General features: G+C 34.5%; 3 protein-coding genes across 9 annotated transcripts in view; all 3 read right to left on the minus strand.

Moving 5' to 3' along the window:
• Positions 1-415: 415 nt before the first annotated feature.
• On the minus strand, positions 416-4388 carry LOC143342610 (lysosomal dipeptide transporter MFSD1). The gene is made up of 7 exons (XM_076766693.1): positions 3974-4388; positions 2575-2851; positions 1988-2404; positions 1604-1915; positions 1260-1372; positions 932-1170; positions 416-815 (listed from the first exon to the last, which is right to left on the minus strand). The coding sequence occupies exons 1-7, from the start codon at positions 4110-4112 to the stop codon at positions 771-773; spliced, it is 1542 nt and encodes a 513-aa protein (XP_076622808.1). The 5' UTR covers positions 4113-4388; the 3' UTR covers positions 416-770.
• A 214-nt stretch (positions 4389-4602) lies between these two features.
• On the minus strand, positions 4603-6855 carry LOC143342443 (BPTF-associated chromatin complex component 1). Of its 3 annotated transcripts, none has more exons than XM_076766336.1 (4): positions 6122-6855; positions 5683-5774; positions 5097-5195; positions 4603-5005 (listed from the first exon to the last, which is right to left on the minus strand). In XM_076766336.1, the coding sequence occupies exons 1-4, from the start codon at positions 6137-6139 to the stop codon at positions 4738-4740; spliced, it is 477 nt and encodes a 158-aa protein (XP_076622451.1). In that variant the 5' UTR covers positions 6140-6855; the 3' UTR covers positions 4603-4737. The 3 variants fall into 3 exon arrangements, with proteins under 3 accessions (XP_076622451.1, XP_076622450.1, XP_076622452.1); XM_076766335.1 differs by lacking the exon at positions 6122-6855 and adding an exon at positions 5960-6112; XM_076766337.1 differs by lacking the exons at positions 5097-5195; positions 6122-6855 and adding an exon at positions 5960-6112.
• A 945-nt stretch (positions 6856-7800) lies between these two features.
• The window catches only part of LOC143342323 (putative RNA methyltransferase CG11342), a 47885-nt gene continuing 31598 nt past the window's right edge, over positions 7801-24087 (minus strand). For 2 of the 5 annotated variants that reach the window (XM_076766072.1, XM_076766070.1), the window contains 2 exons: positions 12350-12563; positions 7801-9485 (listed from right to left, as the gene is read on the minus strand). In XM_076766072.1, the coding sequence (XP_076622187.1) occupies positions 8940-9485; positions 12350-12553 (750 nt within the window). In that variant the 5' untranslated portion in view covers positions 12554-12563 and the 3' untranslated portion in view covers positions 7801-8939. Of the gene's footprint in view, positions 9486-12349; positions 12670-12694; positions 12752-24087 lie in introns of those variants that run through there. The other 3 variants (XM_076766073.1, XM_076766069.1, XM_076766068.1) reach the window with 3 other exon arrangements.

Genomic DNA, 24087 nt, shown 5'->3' on the forward strand with positions numbered 1-24087 from the left:
TGACCTTGTTTACAACTTGTAGTATATTTTGTTATAATAATCTTATTTGTTTTTTGATAGTGTTTACGAATTAGCTTGACCTCATGACCCTTAAATAACATGGAAACACAGTACAGTAATATCAAATTGCTTTGTATGTACATTCTCTACAACTACAATTATTATAACACAAAATGTACTTTTTATCTTACTTTTATGTATCAAGTCAATTCCTGCTATAATTCTTTTATGTAACAGAATACCAGAATGCATATGCAACTGTATATTAAAGTAATATCTTCGGGTATAAAATAATGCAAAGAAATTAAATGGTTCTTATTTTGATTTAACCACACACTAAAATGTACATTTAAATACAGTGATATATTACAACATATTAGAGATCTTACATAATAATAATTAATTTAGTATCTATGCGTGTTTTTTTTTTCAAATAGAAGATAGAAAATAATTCTTGATTTATTTATATTATAAACATGTTCCTGCATAATGATTAGTAAAATTGGATTATTATTAAACTTTACTACTACAGTTAATATGAAACAAATAATATATCTGTTATTTGTCAGTTGTCAACAGATTAATCTATTAATAAAAAAAATTGCTTGTCGATCAGTTAAAAATGAATTATAATTGGTTTTAAATATATCGATTAAGAAATTATCACAGATTAATGCTGTGTAAGAGGAAGACACAGTGAGCAATTTTTTAATGATATTTCAAACGAAAATAGCTATTTATATTCTGAATTTGTAGCTAAATGGAATGTATCATCGCAATGGTCGGTGAATCTGCGCTTTCGCAGAAGGAGGTATCTGAAAGCATAAGAAAAAAAATGGTTATATAATTTATATATTCAGTTACATAATTAGTTAGAAACGCTATTTAAATTACATTAACATATTTAACAATTTGAAAACTAAAAAATTACCATTGCACCAATACGAGACAGGTAACGATTTCTAATGCTAATGTCAGACTGTGGTTGCAACAGATCGTCAGTCGACAAATCCGAAGTAGATTCCGGAGATAGTAATTTCGTCCTCTCAAGACTTTCAGGTGTGCGACGAATTTCCTCATATTTCTCTCTTTGACCCGGTGTCATATTCAAGTAACCACCGCTTAAGGTCATATCTGATACCCAGATTGCACCAGAAAGTATCAAGGAAACTATTCAAAATACGTTAATTATTAAACTTTGCGCATACATGTATCTCTATTATAATATTTAGTATATATACAAAAATTAGAAAACATACTCCATAGCCAACCCAAGAAAAACATTTCAAGCATAAAATAGCCGCCCCGGTCGACAATTATACCAGCTAAAATTGTAACTACAGCCAAACCTAGATTTTGTACAGATTGTGCACTGCAAATAGAAGGTATTATAACATTATGTATTGCAGGAAACCTTAAATATATTATGCTTGAACCTCTATACGTTAAGAGAAATGAACTTACCAGGAGAGTGCAAGTCCTGTGGGTCATAGATTTAGTTGAAAACTTTGTCAAAGTTCTCATATTACGTTTATACGAACTATTTATGTTACAACTGATAAGAACTGATAAGACTTGCACTCTCCTAGTTAGTTTTACTTACATCCCATAAGCAGTACCAAGCTGATATTCTGGGGTGACAAGAGCAATTAATGGCCATAAACTACTGGCAAGCATAGAATATGCTATTCCCATAAGAGTCATGCACATATAAGGATTTACATATGTGAATGCAAGTAATGCATGAGCCACCATAGTTGTAAGAACACTGATAAATACCCATGAAACATTCTTCCCAGTTTTATCAACAACATACCCCAACATGGGGGATGCAATAGCTGATATAAGATACACAAGAGAATTAACCGTGTTTGCATTTTTTGGCTCATACGCGTATTTTCGTTCAAAAAAGACCCTAGAAAAAATGATTATTTAATATACATAGTCAAACTATAATTACAAAACTTCCGTATTATATGGTACTTACTTTCCTAAGGTGATAAATGGAAATATTGCCACGTAATAAGCAATACAGATGAGGGTGATTAACCAAAATATAAGCTTAAAATCCTTAACATCTGATAGACTAACAACTTTGTGTTCTTGACCCTCGCCTCTTCTCAATAATCTTTCCGCGCGCTTATCGATAATACCTAAAGCACACGCACATATCATAGAACCCACACAAGTAATAGCAGCAAGGAAAAGTACTATGCCAATGCATTGTGGTCCCTTATAATACTGGGACACATAATTATAGACTGGATCCATGACTAAAAAATTCACTGTTGATCCAAGTCGTGCAAAGCTCAATTGCAATCCAAATACCATGTTTAATTCTTTTCCCTTGAACCACAGAACAGCATAATTATTCTGAGCAACAGCCAATGATTCTGAGCCAATGCTGTAAAAGATACATTAAAATTATTATTAATAATTGTTAAAAACGCCAATTTGTTTTTGTAACATTTTAAAATTTACGTTCTGTATTTGGAATAAATAATTTTGACGAGGATTACCAATAGATTATTATTTAATAATAAATTGTAGTTATATAAAACATGAAAAACATACCCAAACACAAATCGGCCAAGCATCATAAGCCAAAAAACATTAATCATAGCACCTGTTGCAAATATGATTTGACCAATTAAAGAAAGTCCCATATATACAATTGCTCCTAAACGTATGCCAAAGACACTGTCCAATAAAAATCCTCCAATAAAACAGAAAATCACATTTGGCCACGAATATATCGAATAAAGTAAAACAAATCTACTAGTTGACATCAACAAGTCAGTTTTAAAATTATCTTGCAGTGCGCTAGGATTGTCGAAGCAAAAAAATGAACCTGGAAAAAAAATATCGAATCGCATTAATCGGTACGAGGTATGAATTTTCATCCTTCGAATAACAAAGCATCTTAATGGGGTCAATGATCTGATAATCTAAACATGCTTTAGAGAACACTTGAAAAACGTGACTCATACTTCGAACGACTTTAGCATAAACACGCGTTTTTCGTATTACATATTTTCTGAGATGAACCTTAACAGTATTTCAATATCAAAATGTTAACAAGGGAGGGCAAGGAATTTTTACTGAGAAATAACAGCCAACGCCAATGATATGTCTTATCTCGGGTACATCCGAAGCCAAAGGAACATCAGCACGATTTACAAAGTCCGTACAACTGATATTTGATGCAATAGAAACTAAAGCATGATTAAATTATTGATACAAATATATGTCAGATTTTCCCAGTGCAGTTATTAAAATTATAATTACATACAAAGTACTGTAAGACGAATAATATGACGTTTATCGTAATTGAGAACGATTATTTCGCGATATTTCTCCGAAAATGTTTCTTTGTGTCCAGCGGAATAATTTATACATTCGTTTTATATTTCGTGAAAATCATATAACAAATTTCAAATTTGCAAATAACAAATAATAAACAATAAAAGATATAAATAACTATATATACAAAATTGATAATGAATACAAAAAGAAACTCACGAATTTGATGAAGATAGAATGTCTTTTTATCAGTGTTACATATTAAATATTAAATATAATATGCAATGTTATATACTATCACATAGTAATAAATTATTAAAGAAAATTCACAACTTAGAGTGAGTTCATTTTATTTGTTGATTAAGCTTTATCCAATACAATACCATGCAAACAAAAGAATGTTTTGTTCGTATTTTTACGATGATAGTAAATTTTTAACTATCAATACATGTAGTAATACTAAAACTGTGAATTTCTGTGTATATATTGAAGCAAGTAGTATATACTATATAAATATATTAATGTTAACGTTTATCTCGAAAATAAACAATTTAGCGTGCCTTAAAGTAAATGTGGTTAACGAGGTTGTAACGTGAGAAAAAAAAGAAACAAACATAAACAATGGTTATTCGATTAGATTGTAAAGATAGCATTGGAGTAACAATCTTACCAAAACCTAACAAACACATAAGTACCAGTCCAAGAAATCTGAATGGTAGCTTTTTAGGGCTGCAGAATCCTTGTAAGGCGATTTCATCGTCGGATGTGTCCAGTGTGGTTTCTGGAGTTTCTAATATGCCTCCTTCCATGTTATGTTTACGTTGAATTGAGTTTATATTTTATTGTTTACAGCTGACACAGCCACAGGTGCCTCAATTTGGCGACGTTCACTAGAGTTCACCGTACTTGTCATTACACATTAATCGAACACACACGAGCCAATCCCTGTTTATGATGATTCAGTTGCAAGTCGATTCAAAAAAAGAAGGATATGCTAGGGATCAGCTCGTGAATGCTGTCGATTAACTACTTCAACGATTTAGGTGCGATGTCAGTCGTCTCATTACTAATCTGTCAATCCTATACGTCACGCGATAACCTAACGTAAGCCGCAAAACATACGAATACCAAAGGATTAATGAAAAAATCCCTATTTAAGAAAAAGATATGATGGCGAACATGAGTGAATGTTGGCAACCATGACCGCTTTCAATGATTTCCTGTTCTGTGGCGCCACCATTTAGAACTTTGGTAGGTTAGTCGGTAAAGTGGATATGTATAAAATAAATCTTCATTTTTACGAATTTATTGAGAAACATAATTTATCGAATGTACATTATTAATACTTAATGCTAAACATATATTGTATGAAAATTATCTTAACTTTAGAGATCGAGATTTGGAAAACTCGCAGTTCAAAAGATCACTCTCGACTTAAGACGCGACTTCTTCCGTTGCACCCTCGAACTCGAGCTTCACTTGACACTCTTCCGGTAGTCCTTCAACGTCCACTTCCGATTCTGGTGCATTTAACATGTTTAGCGTTACTTCCGCTGATTTTCCCATTAACCCTTGATTCCCGGTTGTTTGTTGCTTCGATACTTGCGACTGTTGTGACGACTGTTGAGAGAGTATTTGTTGCCTGATGGGTACCCCAGCCTCTTCGAAGGCTTTTTTCTTTAACGTTGTCCGAATCTGGGAGCTAAAAAGCAAAATTGTTCTGTTAACGTTGAATCAAGACTGACGTAGAGAAATTGAGGAACAACCGTGGGCTCGATGCAGCCTTAACTTACACCGTTCGCCCCTTGATGTGTTCACTTATTTTGGTCAAGTCTTCACTGAAGGTCTTTACCGAGTGACGGAGCATCTCAATTTCCTCGTCAGTCCATTTACTACAGATTAAGCGACACAGGAAATTATGTAAAAATTCAGCCAGTAGTTTTTGCAATAAAGCAACAATGATACAACACATTTTTAAACACAAATGCTATGTTAGAATATCAAGAATATTTTATCTACATGCAGTAACAGATAAACAAAGATACGAACACAAACAATATTTATCGCAGTTATTCTGAAATTAAGATAAATTATTTACGAAGAAAACGATTTTAATAGTCTTGGATAATTTTTAATTGTAAGAAAACAATATAAAAAAATTTAGCCAAATTTATTTGCACATCTTATCGATTTATTTTCAAAACATTCGAACGAAGCTAATATGGCTTCGTGCTTCGTATTGGTTAACAAGCGGTACACGTGACATTTTCCCGCGCTTTTCTGCAGACAGAGCAGTCGTGTAAATTTAAGCGAAAGCGTTAGACGCGTCGTTGCTACTTGCGACAAAAGCAATATTATATTTGTTTCTCGTTAAATTACCCAGCTGGTGAGTCTGTCGTGGGGTGCAACTGCATAGTTAATTCTCCGAGCTTATTGAATGCTGCCCCGGCTGCGGTGAAAATCTCACCAACCTGAAACAGGAATGAAATATTCGTCGATCGTTCAATCACATAATTAGCACCAATTGGCTCTTTTCTTCTCGTACAAGTTCGCTGAATAATTAAGTAAACACACTGTGCCACGACACATCGAATGATTGTGTAATAAAAAGAAAAATAGTAAAAAAATGTTTTATTAGACATGATCATAACCTAACCTTCTGACCGCTTGTAGACTCCATTACTAGGGTACTCGAGAGTTAAAGCACGTGACTCGCGTAGAAAAAGAAAGATGAGCGATGGGGGGGAGAAACGACCGTTAAGTGTTATGTGGCGGGAAACTGCCTAAAATCGGCAACAGCGTCTGCCTTTTCGCTTACCTTACTCGCAGAGTTCATGTCACTTTGTGTTGTCGTACTTCGTCATCAGCTGAACCGACGTTTGTACGCTATTGCCATCTTGCGTCGTTCTCGGAATCTTTCTCTTTAAACAATTACATATAACTTCCACTTCTTTGGCTGTTGACTCTTCTCCCCTGATTATCTTCCTCCATCATATTCTTGACTTAACATATTATTGCTGAATCTGTCAATTTACGCGCTATTTAAAAAATAAACCTATTATCGATTCATTCCCATATAAATGTACAAATATATAGGGTTATCAACTATAGCCTTTTTAAGATAGTAAAACATCGTAGATACAATAAATCATATAAATATTGGCAGACGCAGAATTTGTTATGCTTTTATTATTTATAATATTATTATATGTATTTATAATTTTTGGGAATGTTTATTGGAACCTTCCCCCTAAGTTTTTCTAGATCCTCCACCATGGGTAGGAGAAATTTGAGAAACTCTGGTCTAACTTAATTTAATTCAATATTTTATGTTTGCTGTTTATATTATATATTTTGCTAAAGCTTTAATTTTATTATTAATCTCTTTCGTATATGTCTAATTTGTGATTTATTTTGTGTTTTGTAATAATATTAATTAGATTGTTCTGATTATATAATTAAAATTGTTTATTACTCTAAATATCTATTACACATTAAACATGTTAGGAAGAACGGTTGGCAACGGCCGAATCAAGTTGAACATTCGAAATATATTATGATATACAGGACGATGACAGTGTGTGTATGTGTTTTTCTAATATTACCATATTAAATATACAGGGTGTTCGGCCACACCTGGGAGAAATTTTGTGGGGGGATTCTAAAGGCAAAAATAAGATGAAAATCAAGAATAATAATTTATTGATTGAGGCTTCGTTAAAAAGTTATTAAAAAATTAAAGTAAAAAATTTCAAATCATTTTGAAAAAATTATTTTTGGATGCGGAGGTCAATTACAATCATTTTTAGTGAATACACATACCCCCGAAATCCTACCCACTTTCGAGAAAAAAATTTGAGTAGCTATTGAAATTTTTGAGCGAAATTAAAAAATTTCAAATCGGTTTAAAAAAATTATTTTCGGTTATAAGGGTTAATTACAATCATTTTTGGTGAATACACATACCCCCGAATTCCTACGCACTTTCGGGAAAAAAATACGTTACCGAAAATATAATTTCTGGCCAGAAATGTTTGCCCGAAATTTCATACAAATCTTTAAAATGTCATAACTCCTGAGCGGATTGGACGATTTTAATGTTTAAAAAGGCAAACAACGCGTATTTTAGTGGAGAATATGTAGATGTTCCAAAAATATTCGAAAAGTTGATCCTTGACCCAGCAAAATGAGAAAAAGCCCATAAAAGTGGTCCAATTTTCAAACAGCCATAACTCCTACAATAGTGAATATATTTCAATGAAACTTTTTTCTGAAGTAGAACTCATAGATACCTACAAAAAAGTATTAGACAACTTTTCTGTAGGGCGTCAAACAAAATTACTAAAAATCAAAAACGAATTTTTAAGAAAAGTCGACAAGGGGTAGGTGCTGAAATTTTTCGACGAAAACAAAAAATTTCAAATCGTTCTGAAAAAATTATTTTTAATTGCAGGGATCAATTACAATCATTTTTGGTGAATAGACACATCCCCGAAATCCTACGCACTTTCGAGAAAAAAATTCCTATCCGAAAGTATAATGTATGGCCAGAAATTTTCATGCATATTTTTAAAACATCATAACTTCTGAACAGATTGGAGGATTTTAATGTTTTGAAATACAAACAACGCGTATTTTGGTGAAGAATATGTACAAATGCTAAGAATATTCGAAAAGTTGTTCTTTGATCCCGTAAAGTGAGAAAACCCCCATAAAAATAGTGCAATTTCCCAACAGCCATAACTCCTACAGTAGTCAATATATTTCAATGAAATTTTTTTCTGAAGTAAAGCTCATGTATACCTACAAAAAAGTATGACACAACTTTTCCGTACGGCGTTAAACAAATTTATTAAAAATGAAAAACATTCGTATGTTTAAAAAATCATAACTTCTGAACAGATTTACGGATTTTAATGATTCAAAATTCAAACAATGCATAATAATGGAGCTCTATAGCCCGTTTTACAGACGGAACTTTAAATGTTAATAATTTTTTAACGAAGCCCCAATCAACAAATTAGTATTCTTGATTTTCGTCTTATTTTAGCCTCTAAAATCTCCCATTAAAATTTTTCCCAGGGGTAGCCGAACACCCTGTATATAGAAGCAAAAACATGTATTACCATCATTTATTTGCATCAATACACATAATTCATGTTCGTAACTCATGTATTATATAAAATGCTTTTGACTGTCGTGTGAGTCTTTCTTGGTAAGGAATGATTTATAATAATTGATATAAACATACTCATTAAAGTAACATACATACTAACCGACTAAAATATACTTACAAAATATAGTTATACTATAGAAAGAAAATTTTATACACATTTTATGGCGAGTAACGCTTGAACGAGTTGAGACATTTACCTTGCCTTGTTACAGTGTCCCAATATTAGTGTAACAATGTCGTAATCCTAAGATCGTCTTGCGGCCGATTTTGACTCTGAGTCACCGTATGATAATATCTGTTTTGTTATATACATAGCCTTTGTCCGTGCCATGCCTTCAGGGACTACACATTCTAACGATGGCATTAATATTCTCTCAGTGGTGGCCGCATAAAAAGATCTCCATTCATTCGTTTGACGTCGATTAACTTACGGAAATGCATCAATCTTGAGAGTGGTTGCTCACGTCCTCTCATAAATTAATAGTCTCCGCTTCCACTCGTTGTCGGCGGTAACCGTCACTCGTCGAAAGTTACAAATATTCGTCAATATACGTTCAATGTGCGCCGCTGGGTCCCCAGTGAGCTCGAGAGTCTTCAATAAGGGGAAACCCTCGCCTTTCGATCGCCTTAATCGTCTCGACGCGTTTCTGTAACATTTCCAAAGTTGAGGCTCGATCACGATCATCCGCGCGAGGGAACAAGCTTTCCGTAGAAATTCCGCCAGCCCTTTGTCCCCGTGATTTAAATGGATCCACATCGTAACGGAGAAACAGAATACGACGTCGAAGCATGACTTCTCGAAACGGTGAAGGTAACCCTCGAAAATATGGTTACAATCATCGGTGACAAAATCGAGGCACTCGAAAATAATCCGATCCGGTCGTGGGTTCCGTTCTCGTGCTCGCTCGATCAGTATCGGATCGAGGTCCACGCCGAGCAACGAGATCTCCGCTTGATCGGCCGATGTGGCATTTACGAGAAAATCGTGCAACACGAACGTTAAATCCTGAAAGCATTATAATAATTTGCGATTTCTTGAAGTTGCTCGCGGAAGGAAGTACATGCAGTAACAAGCAATTTTTACTATTTAAATATTACAATTTAATGAAACATGCTGTAACCTTATATCTAACGCGATCTTATACAGGGTGTTTGGCCACCCCTGGGAAAAATTTTAATAGAGGATTCTAGAGACCAAAATAAGACGAAAATCAAGAATACCAATTTGTTGATGGAGGCTTCGTTAAAAAGTTATTAACAATTAAATTCAAAAATTTCAAATTGTTCTGGAAAAATTATTTTCGATTGCAGGGATCAATTACAATCATTTTTGGTGAATACACATACTTCCGAAATCCTACCCACTTTCAAGAAAAAAATTCGAGTAAGTGCTGAAAGTTTTGGGTGAAAAAAAAGACTTTAGAATCGTCTTGGAAAAATTATTTTTAGTTGCAGGGGTCAATTACAATCATTTTTGGTCAACAGACATACCCCCGAAATCCTACTCAGTTTCGAGAAAAAAATTCCTTACCGAAAATATAATTTCTGGCCAGAAATGTCTGCTTGAATTTTCATGCGAATCTTTAAAACGTCATAACTTCTAAATGGATTGGACGATTTTAATGTTTAAAAAAGCAAACCACGCGTATTTTAGTGGAGAATATGTACAAATCGCAAAAATATTCGAAAAGTTGGTCCTTGACCCCGCAAAATGAGAATAACCCCATAAAAATGGTCCACTTTTCAAACAGCCATAACTCTTACAATAGGGAATATATTTCAATGAAACTTTTTTCTGAAGTAGAGCTCATGAGTACCTACAAAAAAGTATTAAACAACTTTTCTGTAGAACATCAAGCGAAATTATTCTAAATCAAAAACGAATTTTTAAGGAAAATCGACAGAGGGTAGGTGCCCAAATTTTTCGATGAAAAAGAAAAATTTCAAATCGTTCTAGAAAAATTATTTTCAGTTGCGGGGGTCAATTATAATTATTTTTGGTCATTAGACTTACCCCCAAAATCCTACGCACTTTCGAGAAAAAAATTCCTTACCGAAAATCTAATGTGAGGCCAGAAATGTCTGCTTGAATTTTCATGCGAATCTTTAAAACGTCATAACTTCTGAATGGATTGGACGATTTTAATGTTTAAAAAAGCAAACTGCGCGCATTTTAGTGGAGAATATGTACAAATCGCAAAAATATTCGAAAAGTTGGTCCTTGACCCCGCAAAATGAGAAAAACCCCATAAAAATGGTCCAATTTTCAAACAGCCATAACTCTTACAATTGTGAATATATTTCAATGAAACTTTTTTCTGAAGTAGAGCTCATGGGTACCTACAAAAAAGTATTAGACAACTTTTCTGTAGGACGTCAAACAAAATTACTAAAAATGAAAAAGGAATTTTTAAGAAAAATCGACAGGGGGTAGGTGCCTAAATTTTTCGACGAAAAAAAAAATTTTTAATTAATTCTGAAAAAATTATTTTCGGTTGCGGGGATCAATTACAATCATTTTTGGTGAATAGATATACCCCCGAAATCCTACCCTATCCTACTTTCTAGAAAAAAATTCGAGAAGGTATGAAATTTTTCAACGGGGAAAAAAAATTTTAAATCGTTTTGGAGAAATTATTTTCGTTTGTGGGGGTCAATTACAATCATTTTTGGTCAATACACATACCCTCGAAATCCTACGCACTTCCGAGAAAAAAATTCTTTACCGAAAATATACTGTGTGACCGGAAATGTTTCTATAACTGTTTAACGAAGCCTTCATCAACAAATTGGTATTCTTGATTTTCGTCTTATTTTGGCCTCTAGAATCCCCCATTAAAATTTTTCCCAGGGGTGGCCGAACACCCTGTATATTTTATTTTAATTTCTACTTTTCACTGTTTGAAAGACGACGAGCCCAACCTAGACTTTAACCCACAGTCGGGCTTACATTTTATGGAGACACTCGGTATGCAGTGGGTGTAAAAAGTATTCGTACAGTGACTAATTACGATTAAAATGCTGAATAATAATATTTATTAAACAATATTTTTTAAACGAACTATATCAATTAACCAAAAAAAGATATTTATAAATATCGAGAGAAATGAACGCGCAATAAGTATTCGTACAGTTCTGTTGCCATTATCGAGTATACAAATAATTAAAACATTTGTAATAAAAACAACAAATAATTGTAAAATTAATATCTATAATTAGTATTTAGTAGGGTTTCCCTTCTAAGTACTGAATTAACTAAATTAAATTGCTCGTTCCAGATAATCCCACAAATGCTCAATAGGGTTAGTTAACCCATTTTTTCAGTACATTTTGTGATTCATTATTCCGTTAATAAAATGCAATTCACCTGCACCTACGGCACTCATGCAGCCCCTAACATACACATACATATGTAGAACCACCATCATGTTTTATTGTTTATTAATTACGTTACGTTTACACAACAAAATTTGAATCATAGATCTAATAAACTGTACGAATTATTACGCGTTCATTTCTCTCATTTTGTTAATTTTTCTTGATATTTATATAAATAATATAAATATTTCTTTTGTTCATTTGATATTGTTGTAACATGTTTGTTTAAAAAGTATTGTTTAATAAACATTATTATTCAGTATTTTAAGTAAGTAATTAAAGTTTTCCTATTTTACGACTCTATTTACGGAAACGACGAGAGGCGTAGTGCCCGTTCGTGTTATAACAAAACCGGAAGAATTTCCGGAAGCAGCCAAGTTTTCGAGCAATTCTGAAAAAGGGATAACTCTGCTAAATTTAGACACGCGTCGTTTGTAATTTCGGATCACGGCCGACTCATCCTATTTCGTCTGACAGCTGTTTCAGTCTTACCCCCGCATTACAGCCGATGTCTAGGCCTACGTATTTCCGGTCCGGATGGGCCGGCCGCCACACGCCACGCGGAAGTTGTCGCACGCGCTCTTCCGCAGGATGGAATTGGTAATAATTCATGAAGTTCCCATGTCTACTAGCGCCCGGATCCGTCTTATCTTCCTTCTCCTCCTTAGATGGTGTCAGCGACGCGTCGTTTGACATTTTTGAAAATCTGAAATACGGTGAATCGGTCAATTGACAATCAAACATTTATACATAGCTTACTTGGGCCAAGAATGTTTTTCAAATGCAGTGGAATTAGCTTCTCTCAGACATCGAGTATATGTAGCTCGAGTCGCTTACCTTTTGAGGCCTTCACTCAGTATCGGAAGCCCCTAATAAAAGCTGATAATTATGCTGTCACAGAAAACAAAATGATTTTATAGAAAATTCATGTACGCATTATTACAAACACATTGAAGCATTTTAAAATGGAATATTATTAAAACTGTTGGAATCATAAAATAATATGAAAATAAAATACGAAATAATTAATGGAGACATATTACTTTAATACTATTTTACTATATGGTGCGCGTAATTAATGTGATTTTAATACGCTATGAATAAAAGTATATTTAATTGTTCTTTATTAGAGAAGATGTTTAATCAGCTTTTTAATGTTGTATTTAATTCTCTCTAAGACTTAATTAAAGATATTATTAAAAATAGTAACAAATAATACATATACAGGATGTCCCACGTAACACTTTTCACGATTTTTCAAGTACTTGCGACAATCTGACAAAAAAATATTTTAGACAAAAGCTGATCAGTTTTCGATTAGCTATATTTGAAAAGTGTTACGTGGAACACCCTGTATACAGAAATCAGAGAAAACTCAAAAAACTGTAAGAGGTGACCGTAATTAGATGATTTTGCTTACCTTATTAAAGGTTATTTCAACTACTAAAATATATAAGTTTAAAAAACAAGTTGAGAAACAGTCATTTCATTTGCAACAAATCAATAGATTGCGTTATACAACGGTTAAATTATCGTTAATATTATTGCATCTTTAGCGCTAGTGCAATCAGATCAGCCAATAAAAAAGTCATAAGAATATTCGGTTGGTTCTGCGATAAGAATTCCAGCATGTAACGCTGCCTCATCTAGACAGACAGAAACGGTAAAAAAAAATGTACAATTAATCGCAAAGCGACTATAAATACGTAATAAAGACTGATAGCGAGGCAGAAATGGGGGTCAGAGACGTGGTAAGAGCGGAAGGATCGAGGAGATAATTTGCTGGTGTCCGCGACCCAAATAAATGCAGCCTTCGACCAACGTTCGTGCTTGGGCACGAGAAATCGATGATGCATTGTCTCGCTACTCGCGGAGAAACTTGCTTCGCGACGCTGTTACTTGCAATATTTTTCTATTTTAACTAGATTACGTTTCCTCCACTTATCCTTCTCACATTCTTTTAAACAATTTAGTCTATCGAAACTACGGCTGCTCCGATAAGCTTCTTTTACTTTCCGATTTATAAGGTGTATCGTAATCGAGATAAACGAAACATTCTTTTTTTTTAAAAAGGACACGATTTAAAACAACCCAATCACGTTTTGACCCTAGTCATGTATTTCGTACAAGTAGAACTAGAACGGTAAAATGCTACATCGCAGGATGAAATTAGTCTAAACGTGAAAACTTTCAGTTTCCTGTCCAGCTTCATTGCATAACAGCGTCATTTATCGTGAGTTCGACTTCTGAGTTGCTTACCAAGCAACAATCAGTGATAGAATTTTCAACGTTGATAGATTACACCATCTGCACAATTCTAATTGAATATCGCAGCTCTATGAGCAATCGCGATCAAGTTCATATTCTTTGCAACGCGATTAATATTCATATTTCGCAACGCTACTGTAAAACGCGATTAGTGTTTACACGCAACACTACCCTTGAACAATTAACATTTTCATTAAATAGTTAAATGATTAACGTGGTATATTAAGTAGTAATTATGTAGAAAAATAAACGTGATTCCTCTTATTTCAAACATATTCTATAGAATTAAATAATAAACGCTTAAAATGTATAATTGCATAGTTAACCGCGATAAAGTCATTATTGATATTTTAAAGCAGTTTCATAACTTCTTTCTTACAAAAATAGTACTGTCAATGTAGAAAAAATTGAAAAATTGGTCTGTTAGGTTCAAAGTATTACACATCATATTTGTTATGAGTTTCCCTAATAAACATCCATAAAAACTGTATGTTTTTATCTATTCTCTTGATGAAAAAATACAATAGGTATTCCACATTCTCACTTCTTCCAATTTGATTCACTGTAGATTATATCTTATATCTTCGTGTAATCTCTTGCGACAATTAACGCTGAACCAATAGTAAAACTGACGAAAACTGTACTGTACATGTATATAGATATAAAAAAGAAGCACTACATATTAAATTCCTAATTAAATAATATTAAATTAATAAAGGCGGCGTTATTATCTTTGCACCTGGGGGGGGGGGGGGGGGAGTAACAATTCAAGAACAGTCCCGGATAAAGATTTAGGATTTTTGTACCTCAACTCCGCATTCGTGGCGGTCGCTGAAACGGTACGCGTAATATTTGAATAAACGATAGTGCGATAAGAGAAAATGTTTTACCAAAGGAACAGCAAGATCCACGATTCTCACGAAACGTCCGGCGTGTGTCACAATAATTTGGCAATCAGAGAGCACACTCAACCTATACGTCTTGCGAAACGTTTCCTCCCAAACGTCGTTTTTATCCGTACACGTGTCCCAGACTTTTTTGCACCCCGTTTGCGTAACAAGCGATCATAGTTCGAGGAAACAAGATGTCGAAACGGCGAACGTGTTTCCGAAAATTCAGAACGGCGCCGAAACAAAGAACGGAATCGAAAGCAGAGGCAACCCGGGTGTCGTGTTTAACATACGAATTCCATGGAGTCACAAAGGAATGCCTCTGGTCGGCGAGTTTCCGGAAATTTCGGATAAGCCAAGGCTGACCGTAAAACCAGCAAGGATCAGGTAACCCGAAGATCGTTGGACGAGCAGCACGAGCCCTGCCCTCTCCTTCTCCATCCGTGTTCCTCTTATTTTCTGTTTCTCTCGGGTCCTCGTCGGTGCCATAAGGTAATCAGGGGAAAAGAGAACCAGGAACGAAATAGCTGGCAGGGCAGGTGTTAGGTATATACGCGCACCGGTTCAAGAACACAACGACCATTCTCCATGGGTCTCCTCGCGGCAATTTCCTCTTTCTTTGCCAGCGGCAGATGTGCCTGCAGGCCGGTGCAGGGCACGAGGAGATAACCAGGATTACCAAGGATACCTTAGACCAGACAAGCTGCCACCAAGTATCGTGTGCCGCGCACAGGCTGCATTTTTTCTCTTCGTTCTGCTACCCACTGGCACTCTGCGCCGGCCTAAACTATCGAAAGTCAATAGGGAACCGACAATTTAACTCTTTGCACTCCGAATTATTTTTCAATTTTGTTGCAACTGTTAGGTTTTCTACTAAAAACCAAGCGCAAAAATTAATCGGTATATACTGGTCTCCCATTCTGATGGAGAGAGATGCTATATCTTGCGACTTATATTACCTCGTAAGATTCGGTTTCCTGTTTATACAAAGATACGATTGGACCTCGCATAAAAACAAGGGAGATATTAGTCTCCAACGCCACAGTTCGTTATTTATTAATTATTTTGTAATTTTGTACGATATAGTTTGAAACAATCTCCAAGATGCAAACGTTTCTCTTCTTTCCCCGGGTATTCTTCAGTTTGAGCAAATTGTCTTGTTTTTCTTCTGAATGTAAGAAAGTGAAATGTGGTTAACCATCTAAACGATCGTTTATCAGCAGCATTATTGTTACGTATATAAGTCGTACGTTTAAATAAAAAACAAGTATTATAAAATATAACACATATTTAAACTGGCAATTTAAATATGTCAAGTTACGCTCAATAATGGAGTGCACAGGGTTAAGGGTTTGTTATAATAAAGAGGTATCTCTAACTTTTACACATTTTTTGTTATATTTTCTATTTTATTAACAAAAATGTGATCTTCCACTTGGTGTAAACAGAAAATAAGGGAAAAATAATAATCACGAAATATAAACCGTTCTGTTATGCAAACTCATTTAGCTCAGACAGTCACAATTCGATGTAGCGAGAATGCAGCTTTACGAATCCAGTAGAAGTAAAAATGTTAAATACTAAAAAGGAGACATTGGTTATAATTATCAATCTTCGGCTTACAAAAGTTGCAAAGTATTTAGTTTTACAGTCAAGTGTTTCTATTTCTATTGACGACACGAAGGAACGTCAAAGAAGAAGAATGATTCGAAAAAACAAACGCTGTGATTGACAAAATCTGATTTTAAAAACAGGGACAAGTAGTATTACTTTTTTTATTTTATACTATTTTGAAAGGATACCTTAAACCAGTCAAGCTGCAAGGGAGTATCGCGTCGCGTGTGCTTTTTTTCATTATGCTACGAACAGAATGCATCGGCTCGAACAATCAAGAGCATTTCACGCGAAGATGAAGATAGAATTTCAGGGATCCAGGGCTAAATGAATGGCAAAATGTCGCTTCGAGAACATTCGAGTCTGTATCATCTACGATGAGAGAAACAAAAAGTTATCCCTCAATTTTTGTTTAGTAGGGAAGACGTTAAATATTTTAAAATACTGACCAAAAAGAAATTGTGTTTCTTTCTGTGTAAATGAAAGATGAATGTTTCATGGAAAACAAAAACTTTAATCAACTTTGTATCGTCCATTTTGTTTGATTTCATTTAGTTATCCTTTAAGCAACTTTATGGTTTCACGTTCAAAAAAGTTTTTATCTTTTTTGTTCCAAAAACAATTTGATATTCTCTTCGGCAGCAGAGGTTTTACTCTTTAACCTCTTAACCTTAACGAAAAACTTTTTTCACCAATTTTTGATGCTTCTCTTTGATGGTATCACTTAATTTATCCAATTGACGGCATTACACTTCTTTTTCTTTTGGTAAATATCTGCTTTTGAAATATTTTGAGCAATATTGTCAGTTGATTTGAGGCGAAACACATAGGTTCGTACAATTATCTCTGTATTTTGAAACTCAAATTTGAGTGCACAATATATGTACACAAAAATTCTGATCAACGTATTAAATTCGAGATGATTTCATCGGTCTCCTCTCGCGTCTCTCTTTATCATTTCGAAACATCTTATTTTCTCAGCTGAATTAGCGCGCGTAGCCAAAACACATTTAACAAGATAGGCAAAATAAATATGCAAAGATAACAAAGGCATTAAATATATTAAAAAAAGATGTCGAAGATAAAGGATTATCTGAAACGAAGTCGAGCTGGGAGATGTTTTTCACATTTTATAAGCTTTATTTATATATTTTTCATTTAGAAGGCACAGATTGCTATGTACACACCAGATAATATATAAAAAATGTAACAATTCGTATATAGAAGAGCCAAAGAAACAATTAAAACAAAATGATCTATCAGAACAAAAGAAATACTTTTAATCTCCAAATTATACAATATAATTACATCTTTGATTTTCACGATATTAGGATTATTGATAATGAAAAAAATTAACAAGGAAGGTTGTTATTGAAATAGATCCACGTAATTAAGAAAAAAATTATTAATTACGAGGTTGACAACAATAATCTTGATTCGATGTACAGTATTATATAAAAAGTATAGAAACTGTGTTAAGCGAAACTTAGAGATGCTATGAACCAGGGGAATGAATTTCCTCAAGTTATACAAAAGCAGACATGTCGTTCAATAACATTTCACATGCAAACAAAAAAATATTTATAGTATTTTCAATGATTTTAAAAATTCTTAAGAGTGATCTTAAGACTTTGTTCTATCCAACTATCATCTTCTCGGAATAATGGCGCACTTTTTAAACAGCAGGCAATTTAACGATGATGACAACGTCAAACGCGGACGAGCATAGTCTTTTGCGTCCAAAAAACCAAGATGGTGTTACAGTGGAAGAAAATTGCTTGCAGAACGATGGTAGAAAACCATAGATCATCGTGCTTGAAATGACGTTGCGTGGTAATTAACGGTTAGTAAATTAGGGGCGTATCCTCATTTGGATGGTCAAAAAAGTCCATTTCTGCTTATTGTACCTTTTGTATACTTTGAAGTATTAAAAACAGATTTCTGAAAGGAAATGTTGAAACCCTGACACTTGTCATTTGTAAGAAATAGCATGCTTTAAACTTTAAACGCTATTTTTTCAAAACAAGTCACAGTTGCATTAGTTTTATTCTAAAAAAAATAAGAGCCAATGACTCTATCAGTGAAAGATCACACGACACAGTTATTTTTTGTAAGACTATCGGCTGACAATTTTGATCATTGACAAAGCCATCTAACCAAAAGTGAGTTTTGTCGCTGAAGATGATTATTTGGCAAAATCAGGATTCGATTCTTAAGTTAACTGAATATTGCAAGGACGAAAATCGAAGCCTTTACACACAATTTGCCACACAATAGTTCGAGGAATGCCTAATTCTTGGAAACGTATTGGAATCGATAAGTTTGAATTCTCAGCGACACTTTTCATTACAGTAACAATATATTCTCCACGCTTCTTGCATTGCATCGCAGTGGCAACGAATGTTTCCACTAAACGATGAATTGTGAGTTCTGTTGGTCGAAACGTTGTTCGAATCGAACAAGAATTTTGATAATAAATTCTATTTATTTTATGATGACTTGCAAATCACCACTGAATACAAACGTCTTATCGGTCTTACTGTAAAACCCCTATATCAAAATCAAAGAATAAAGGTAGGGGAAAAATATTCGATCTCTAATAAATGTTGCATATTGTACAAGTATAGCAAGTGTCCTAAAAACCGATTCGTTCGAGCTCTCAGCAATCGTTTCGTTGTTTCTTTATTTTTTACCGCTGGCTCTTGGCCGGTGTTTCTGCCATATGCAGAGACACGTGGTCCGAGATAACTGGGGTACAGCGAAGGATACCTTCGAGGCAGCAAGGTGGTAACTCGTGTCGTGTCTCGCATTCTTCACAAACTCATCGTCTTTATGGCTTCTCCGCGTAACGTGTGCTGCTATTGAGTCGGAAAATTATTTTGCGCGCGTGGAATGCACCTGGGAATGTCGAAGTTCTGGTATCGCGAAACTTCTACTCGACGATCCGTCTAATCAGGTTCTAAATTACAGAAATGCCACTTTTACAGTTTGCGCAACCCCTCTTGTTTAAGAGGCTGCAGAGCTATTAACAGTGGCAAATTATTTGAACAGTGTTCGGTCTCGAGGTACCTTGTACTCCATTTTATATGCGTTTAACACACGAGACGAAGCGATTTGGCAATACGCGTGCCTATCCCAGACTCTGAAGCGATTTGGCAACCCAAGCAGAACCAGAAGACAGACGTCATTGTGGCATACTGCTTGGTTCTGTCGTAAACTCCGTTACGAATAGTTCTGTTACGAGTATGGAGCTGTTAATAACAAGAGTAAGAAACATTATCGTTTTTAACTAATCAGAATTTAAAATGTGTCGACAGGATCAGGAATAAAGAAACACTTTTCAACACCATCTCGCTACTGACAAAGAACGATCCTCGAGTTACGTTTACTTTAATAGGGATAAAGTAACCCTCAAATACTTGGCTACTTGTTGTTTTATTTCAGGCAAAAGTTATCTCTTTAAACTAGACCTGTCAATTTTAATTAATTATTGAATAATAACAAACAAAGAGCAAACTTCTGTTTTTGATAAACAAATAAAACCTTTGAAAGGTCTACGACTAAATAAAAATTACTCTATATCTACTGTTCACATTCCCCTCGCTGATGGCACCATATTATTCTTAAACTGATCTTCCTTTCTCTTCCCAACACATCGCATTTAAACAAATCGATTTACTCGAAAAGTCCTGGAACGAATTAACTGTGTAAGGATTTCTAATTGTGTTTCTTTAATTCTAATTCTGTCAGGATGTGAGTTTGAGTTACATACCAAGTTTGAATAACTGTATGATTCGTAAGAAAAATATAGAAAAATAAAACACGTCGTCTACTTTAAATGTCCGACATTACTTATCGTTCAACTGAATATTATGTAAATTAATAACACGTAAAATGTCGTTGATATAAAATTCACTTACAGATCTCGCAGGTACTCAAATTTGGAGGATTGGGGTTAAATGAAAATATTTAAAAAATTGCAAGAAAGTTATGAATTGACGCGACACATCACCGCCGCTATAGATAGTCCGAGAGAATTTATCTATCGAAGAGTTAATAGACATTTATGAATAAATTCGCCACGCTGCTCGTAATTGCGTTGCACAGTGGTTCGTCTAATTACGGGAGGCCTCGAATTCGCGGACAGATTGCATTCCACGGCATGATTAGCCCACGTGACCTTCGTCGAACAGTTAGGTTGATCTAGAAACCACGTTTTATATTCCAAAGCAGCATAATAATTGCATACGTCGGTAGATGGAAACTCTCGATATTATTTCCATAAACGTTTGACAAATGCGATCTACTAATAGGTTGACGGAGACGGAAAAATACGCGGCTGTGTCTCTATTCAAATGGAAGACACCTAAGAAGGCAAACGAGAAATTTATGCTGGCAAATAGAAACAGTAGGTTCTATTCATTATTTTCGCATATATCTTTCAACGCCGTATCTAATGACAATTAACAAGGATACGACTGCGAAGCTTTTAAGCCCCAAAAATGGCGCCTCTGAACACAAACTTGTTGATTTAATTTTTGCAAAATTGTCCCCATTAGCTCTAGCTACTAATTTTCATGAACAAAAAGATTTTTTCTAATTCAAATAAAAAAAAACCCTTTTTATAATTGTACTTCAACGGAAATGTTTCTTATTACAATCTGTATTCGCCTCGATCAAGCACAGATTGATACCAATATTATTATTCTACAGTTCTGTTCCTACGTTTCTTTTGGTAGTTTGGAATCTATTTTCTTTTAATCCTAAAAGAAGTTCCCCAAGATGTAACTTATATCGTTTAAAGAACATAAAATAAGCTTCTTATACTGAGTATTCTGTTAAAATTTGAGAATATATTTTTTGGGCATTGTAATTTTTCGGGATATTTCAAGAACATGAAAACTGGAAAAATGTGGAAAAATTAGGTTCAAAATATCGGAAAAACAGAAAGTAGTACATGTTTTGAAAGTTTGATTCTACAAGTCGATATATGCTGGACGGTTATACTGGAAATCGACGACAAATTATGTACCCACACATATGCAAAGTTTAAACAAAATTCATCATGGATAATCGCTTATGTAAAATGAATATGATCCCTTCATTTATTCTTAACTTTGTCAATTACGAAACAAAAGCTCAGTCGTTTTATAACTTTGTTCTATATTACATGGCGGGTTTCCTATAAAACTAGAAGTCTCTAGTTACTTGTGTCTCATTTTTTTGACTCGTGTAAAACCGTTATTCGTCGTTAACGATTAACCATTACTACACAAAATCACATCACGAATTTCTGTGATTTCAGCCACGTGAATCTATCGTTCAGCTATCGAATTTTTGTAACATGAGTAACATCCGGCGTGTGAACCAGCAACGTATTTTCGGATCGAAGGACAACGAACTCACAGAGTATGTACATACTTCCATACAATGATACATTGTTATTAGTCATCGGAGTATCGTCATCTATGACTCTGAAACGTGTTGCAATAGTCTTTGGCTTGTGCTCTTTGCAGAATCACGACATTGCATTCACGCCAATGACGGAGGTAACGTAAACAAATGCGTCAGAGTGCTACGCTAAACGTACCAAAATACGTGTATACAGCAAATTTTGGATAATTGAGAGACACACGGGATCGAAATCTCGCAGCGAATGGAGAACAAATATTTATTTATTTTTTTTTTAATGGGACCTTTACTAATATATTCGTGAGATTTTTCTGATTAAAATAAGACTAAACGTATTTGCGTATTCAATGAGTACGTATTTAATCGTATTTAACACAATCTTATACTCTATTAGAAGTAGGTTAAAAACAAATTATGTCAAGTTTGGTCTTACTTTAATCAGTACAAGTACATTGCTAAAAGTTTCATTAAAAAAAAATCAAAAATAAAAAACTTTCATTTTTACATTATATACTATGAATGTACAATTCATTTATCCAATCGAAAATGACTCTCAGTTATTCAAAGATTGCTGTGACAATAACACGAAGTATTAAAAAGCTAATTTACGAAGTGTGCCAATAATTTTGTGAGATCGACAAAAAAATGATTATTCTTTTATATTGAGTTGTTCGAAAAGTAGTTTCGTTTTCTTACCAACAAAGACGTTAATTGTATTTTTAACCAGCCAAGTTTATTCTAAACCGTATTTCATTATATATTTTCATAGCTGACACTTCGAGGCTTGTTTATAAAAAATTTTGTTTGTTTCTGTGCAATCGTATTTCTTTGATGTCCCGTGAAATATGGAAAATCAGAAGCTGCATTTTCGGCTTATTTTCCTTTTTTATTATCGAAAAGGTAAGAACGCTGTTCAAGCAAGAATAAAATTTTGATATCGAAGATGGCCCACGTTCTGGAAAGCCAGTTAAAGTCGACGAAAGCGAAATGAAGGTATTGGTTGAAGCAAACCGACGAATAACTACACGAGAAATTGTTAAGAGGTTACATTTATCGAATTCGATCGTTTGTGATCACATGAAACGACTTGGTTTCGTTTCAAAGCTCGACATTTGGGTTCCACCATGATACTGCCAGACCTCACGCAAGTTTAGTAACTCGTCAAAAGCTATTGCAGTTTGGATTCGATGTGCTATCACACCCACCATACTCGCCAGATCCGGCATCATCGGATTATTACTTGTCCCGGTCTTTAAAAAATTTCTTAAACGATAAAACATTTAAAGCGACGAGGTCAAAAATCACTTGCATCAGTTCTTTATAAATAAAGATCAGAAATTTTACGAGCATGGAATCATGCTACTACCAAGAAGATGGCAAAAGATGTTGGACCAAAATGACCAGTACACAATTCAATAAAATATTTATATATTATAAGAAAATTGTTCATTTTCACGAAGGAGAAAAACGAAATTACTTTCCGAACAACCGAATATTATTTGGTTAATCCAGAGTGTGAAGCTGTTCTGGAAGAAAGAGTACTAAATGTATTTTTTTGATTGACGTTTTCCTTTTTATATCTATACGTCTGTCAATAACGGTCGTGATCGAGAATTATATCTCCGTGTTTGAAAATGGCCGCGGCAAGGGAAGGGGGTAAAGGTAAATATTTTTCTGGCGCCGAGCTGCTGAATGCCACGAAGACAGCTGAATCGGTCATTTCTCCCTTTGATCCGTTCCCTTTCTCTGCGTCTTCGAAATCCCGGGAAACTGAGCACAGGTAAAGTAAAATGTTCCCGGAAGTCGACCGTAAAGTGATCCTCTCGCATCCGGCGCATTCAATGCGACACAGCGTTTTCATCGCCGGGAAATCCGCTTTTTCCGGATTTTTCTACCCGACAAAACGAATACGTGGCAACTAGCGATCGACGACAATCACGGCGACAAAGAATACCTCGCGCTTAAGCCGCTCGAATTTGTACAGGAAGTATATACCTGGAGTTATATGTATACCGCGTGTACCGCTTGTCACCTTGAATGGCGAAC

The sequence above is a fragment of the Colletes latitarsis genome, chromosome 6, assembly GCF_051014445.1.
Source record: "Colletes latitarsis isolate SP2378_abdomen chromosome 6, iyColLati1, whole genome shotgun sequence".
NCBI lineage: Eukaryota > Metazoa > Arthropoda > Insecta > Hymenoptera > Colletidae > Colletes > Colletes latitarsis.

Bases quoted from the DNA above. Each gene is read 5' to 3' on its own strand.
- LOC143342443 (XM_076766335.1), bottom strand. From the start codon at position 5,983: ATGGAGTCTACAAGCGGTCAGAAG. The intron at 5,775-5,959 runs GTTAGGTTATGA...TTCCTGTTTCAG, and splicing joins AGTCTACAAGCGGTCAGAAG to GTTGGTGAGATTTTCACCGC. The intron at 5,196-5,682 runs GTAATTTAACGA...CTTAATCTGTAG, and splicing joins ACGACAGACTCACCAGCTGG to TAAATGGACTGACGAGGAAA.
- LOC143342610 (XM_076766693.1), bottom strand. From the start codon at position 4,112: ATGGAAGGAGGCATATTAGAAACTCCAGAAACCACACTGGACACATCC. The intron at 2,405-2,574 runs GTATGTTTTTCA...TATCTTTTACAG, and splicing joins CTTGGCCGATTTGTGTTTGG to CATTGGCTCAGAATCATTGG. The intron at 1,373-1,603 runs GTAAGTAAAACT...TTCTATTTGCAG, and splicing joins CTTGGTACTGCTTATGGGAT to TGCACAATCTGTACAAAATC.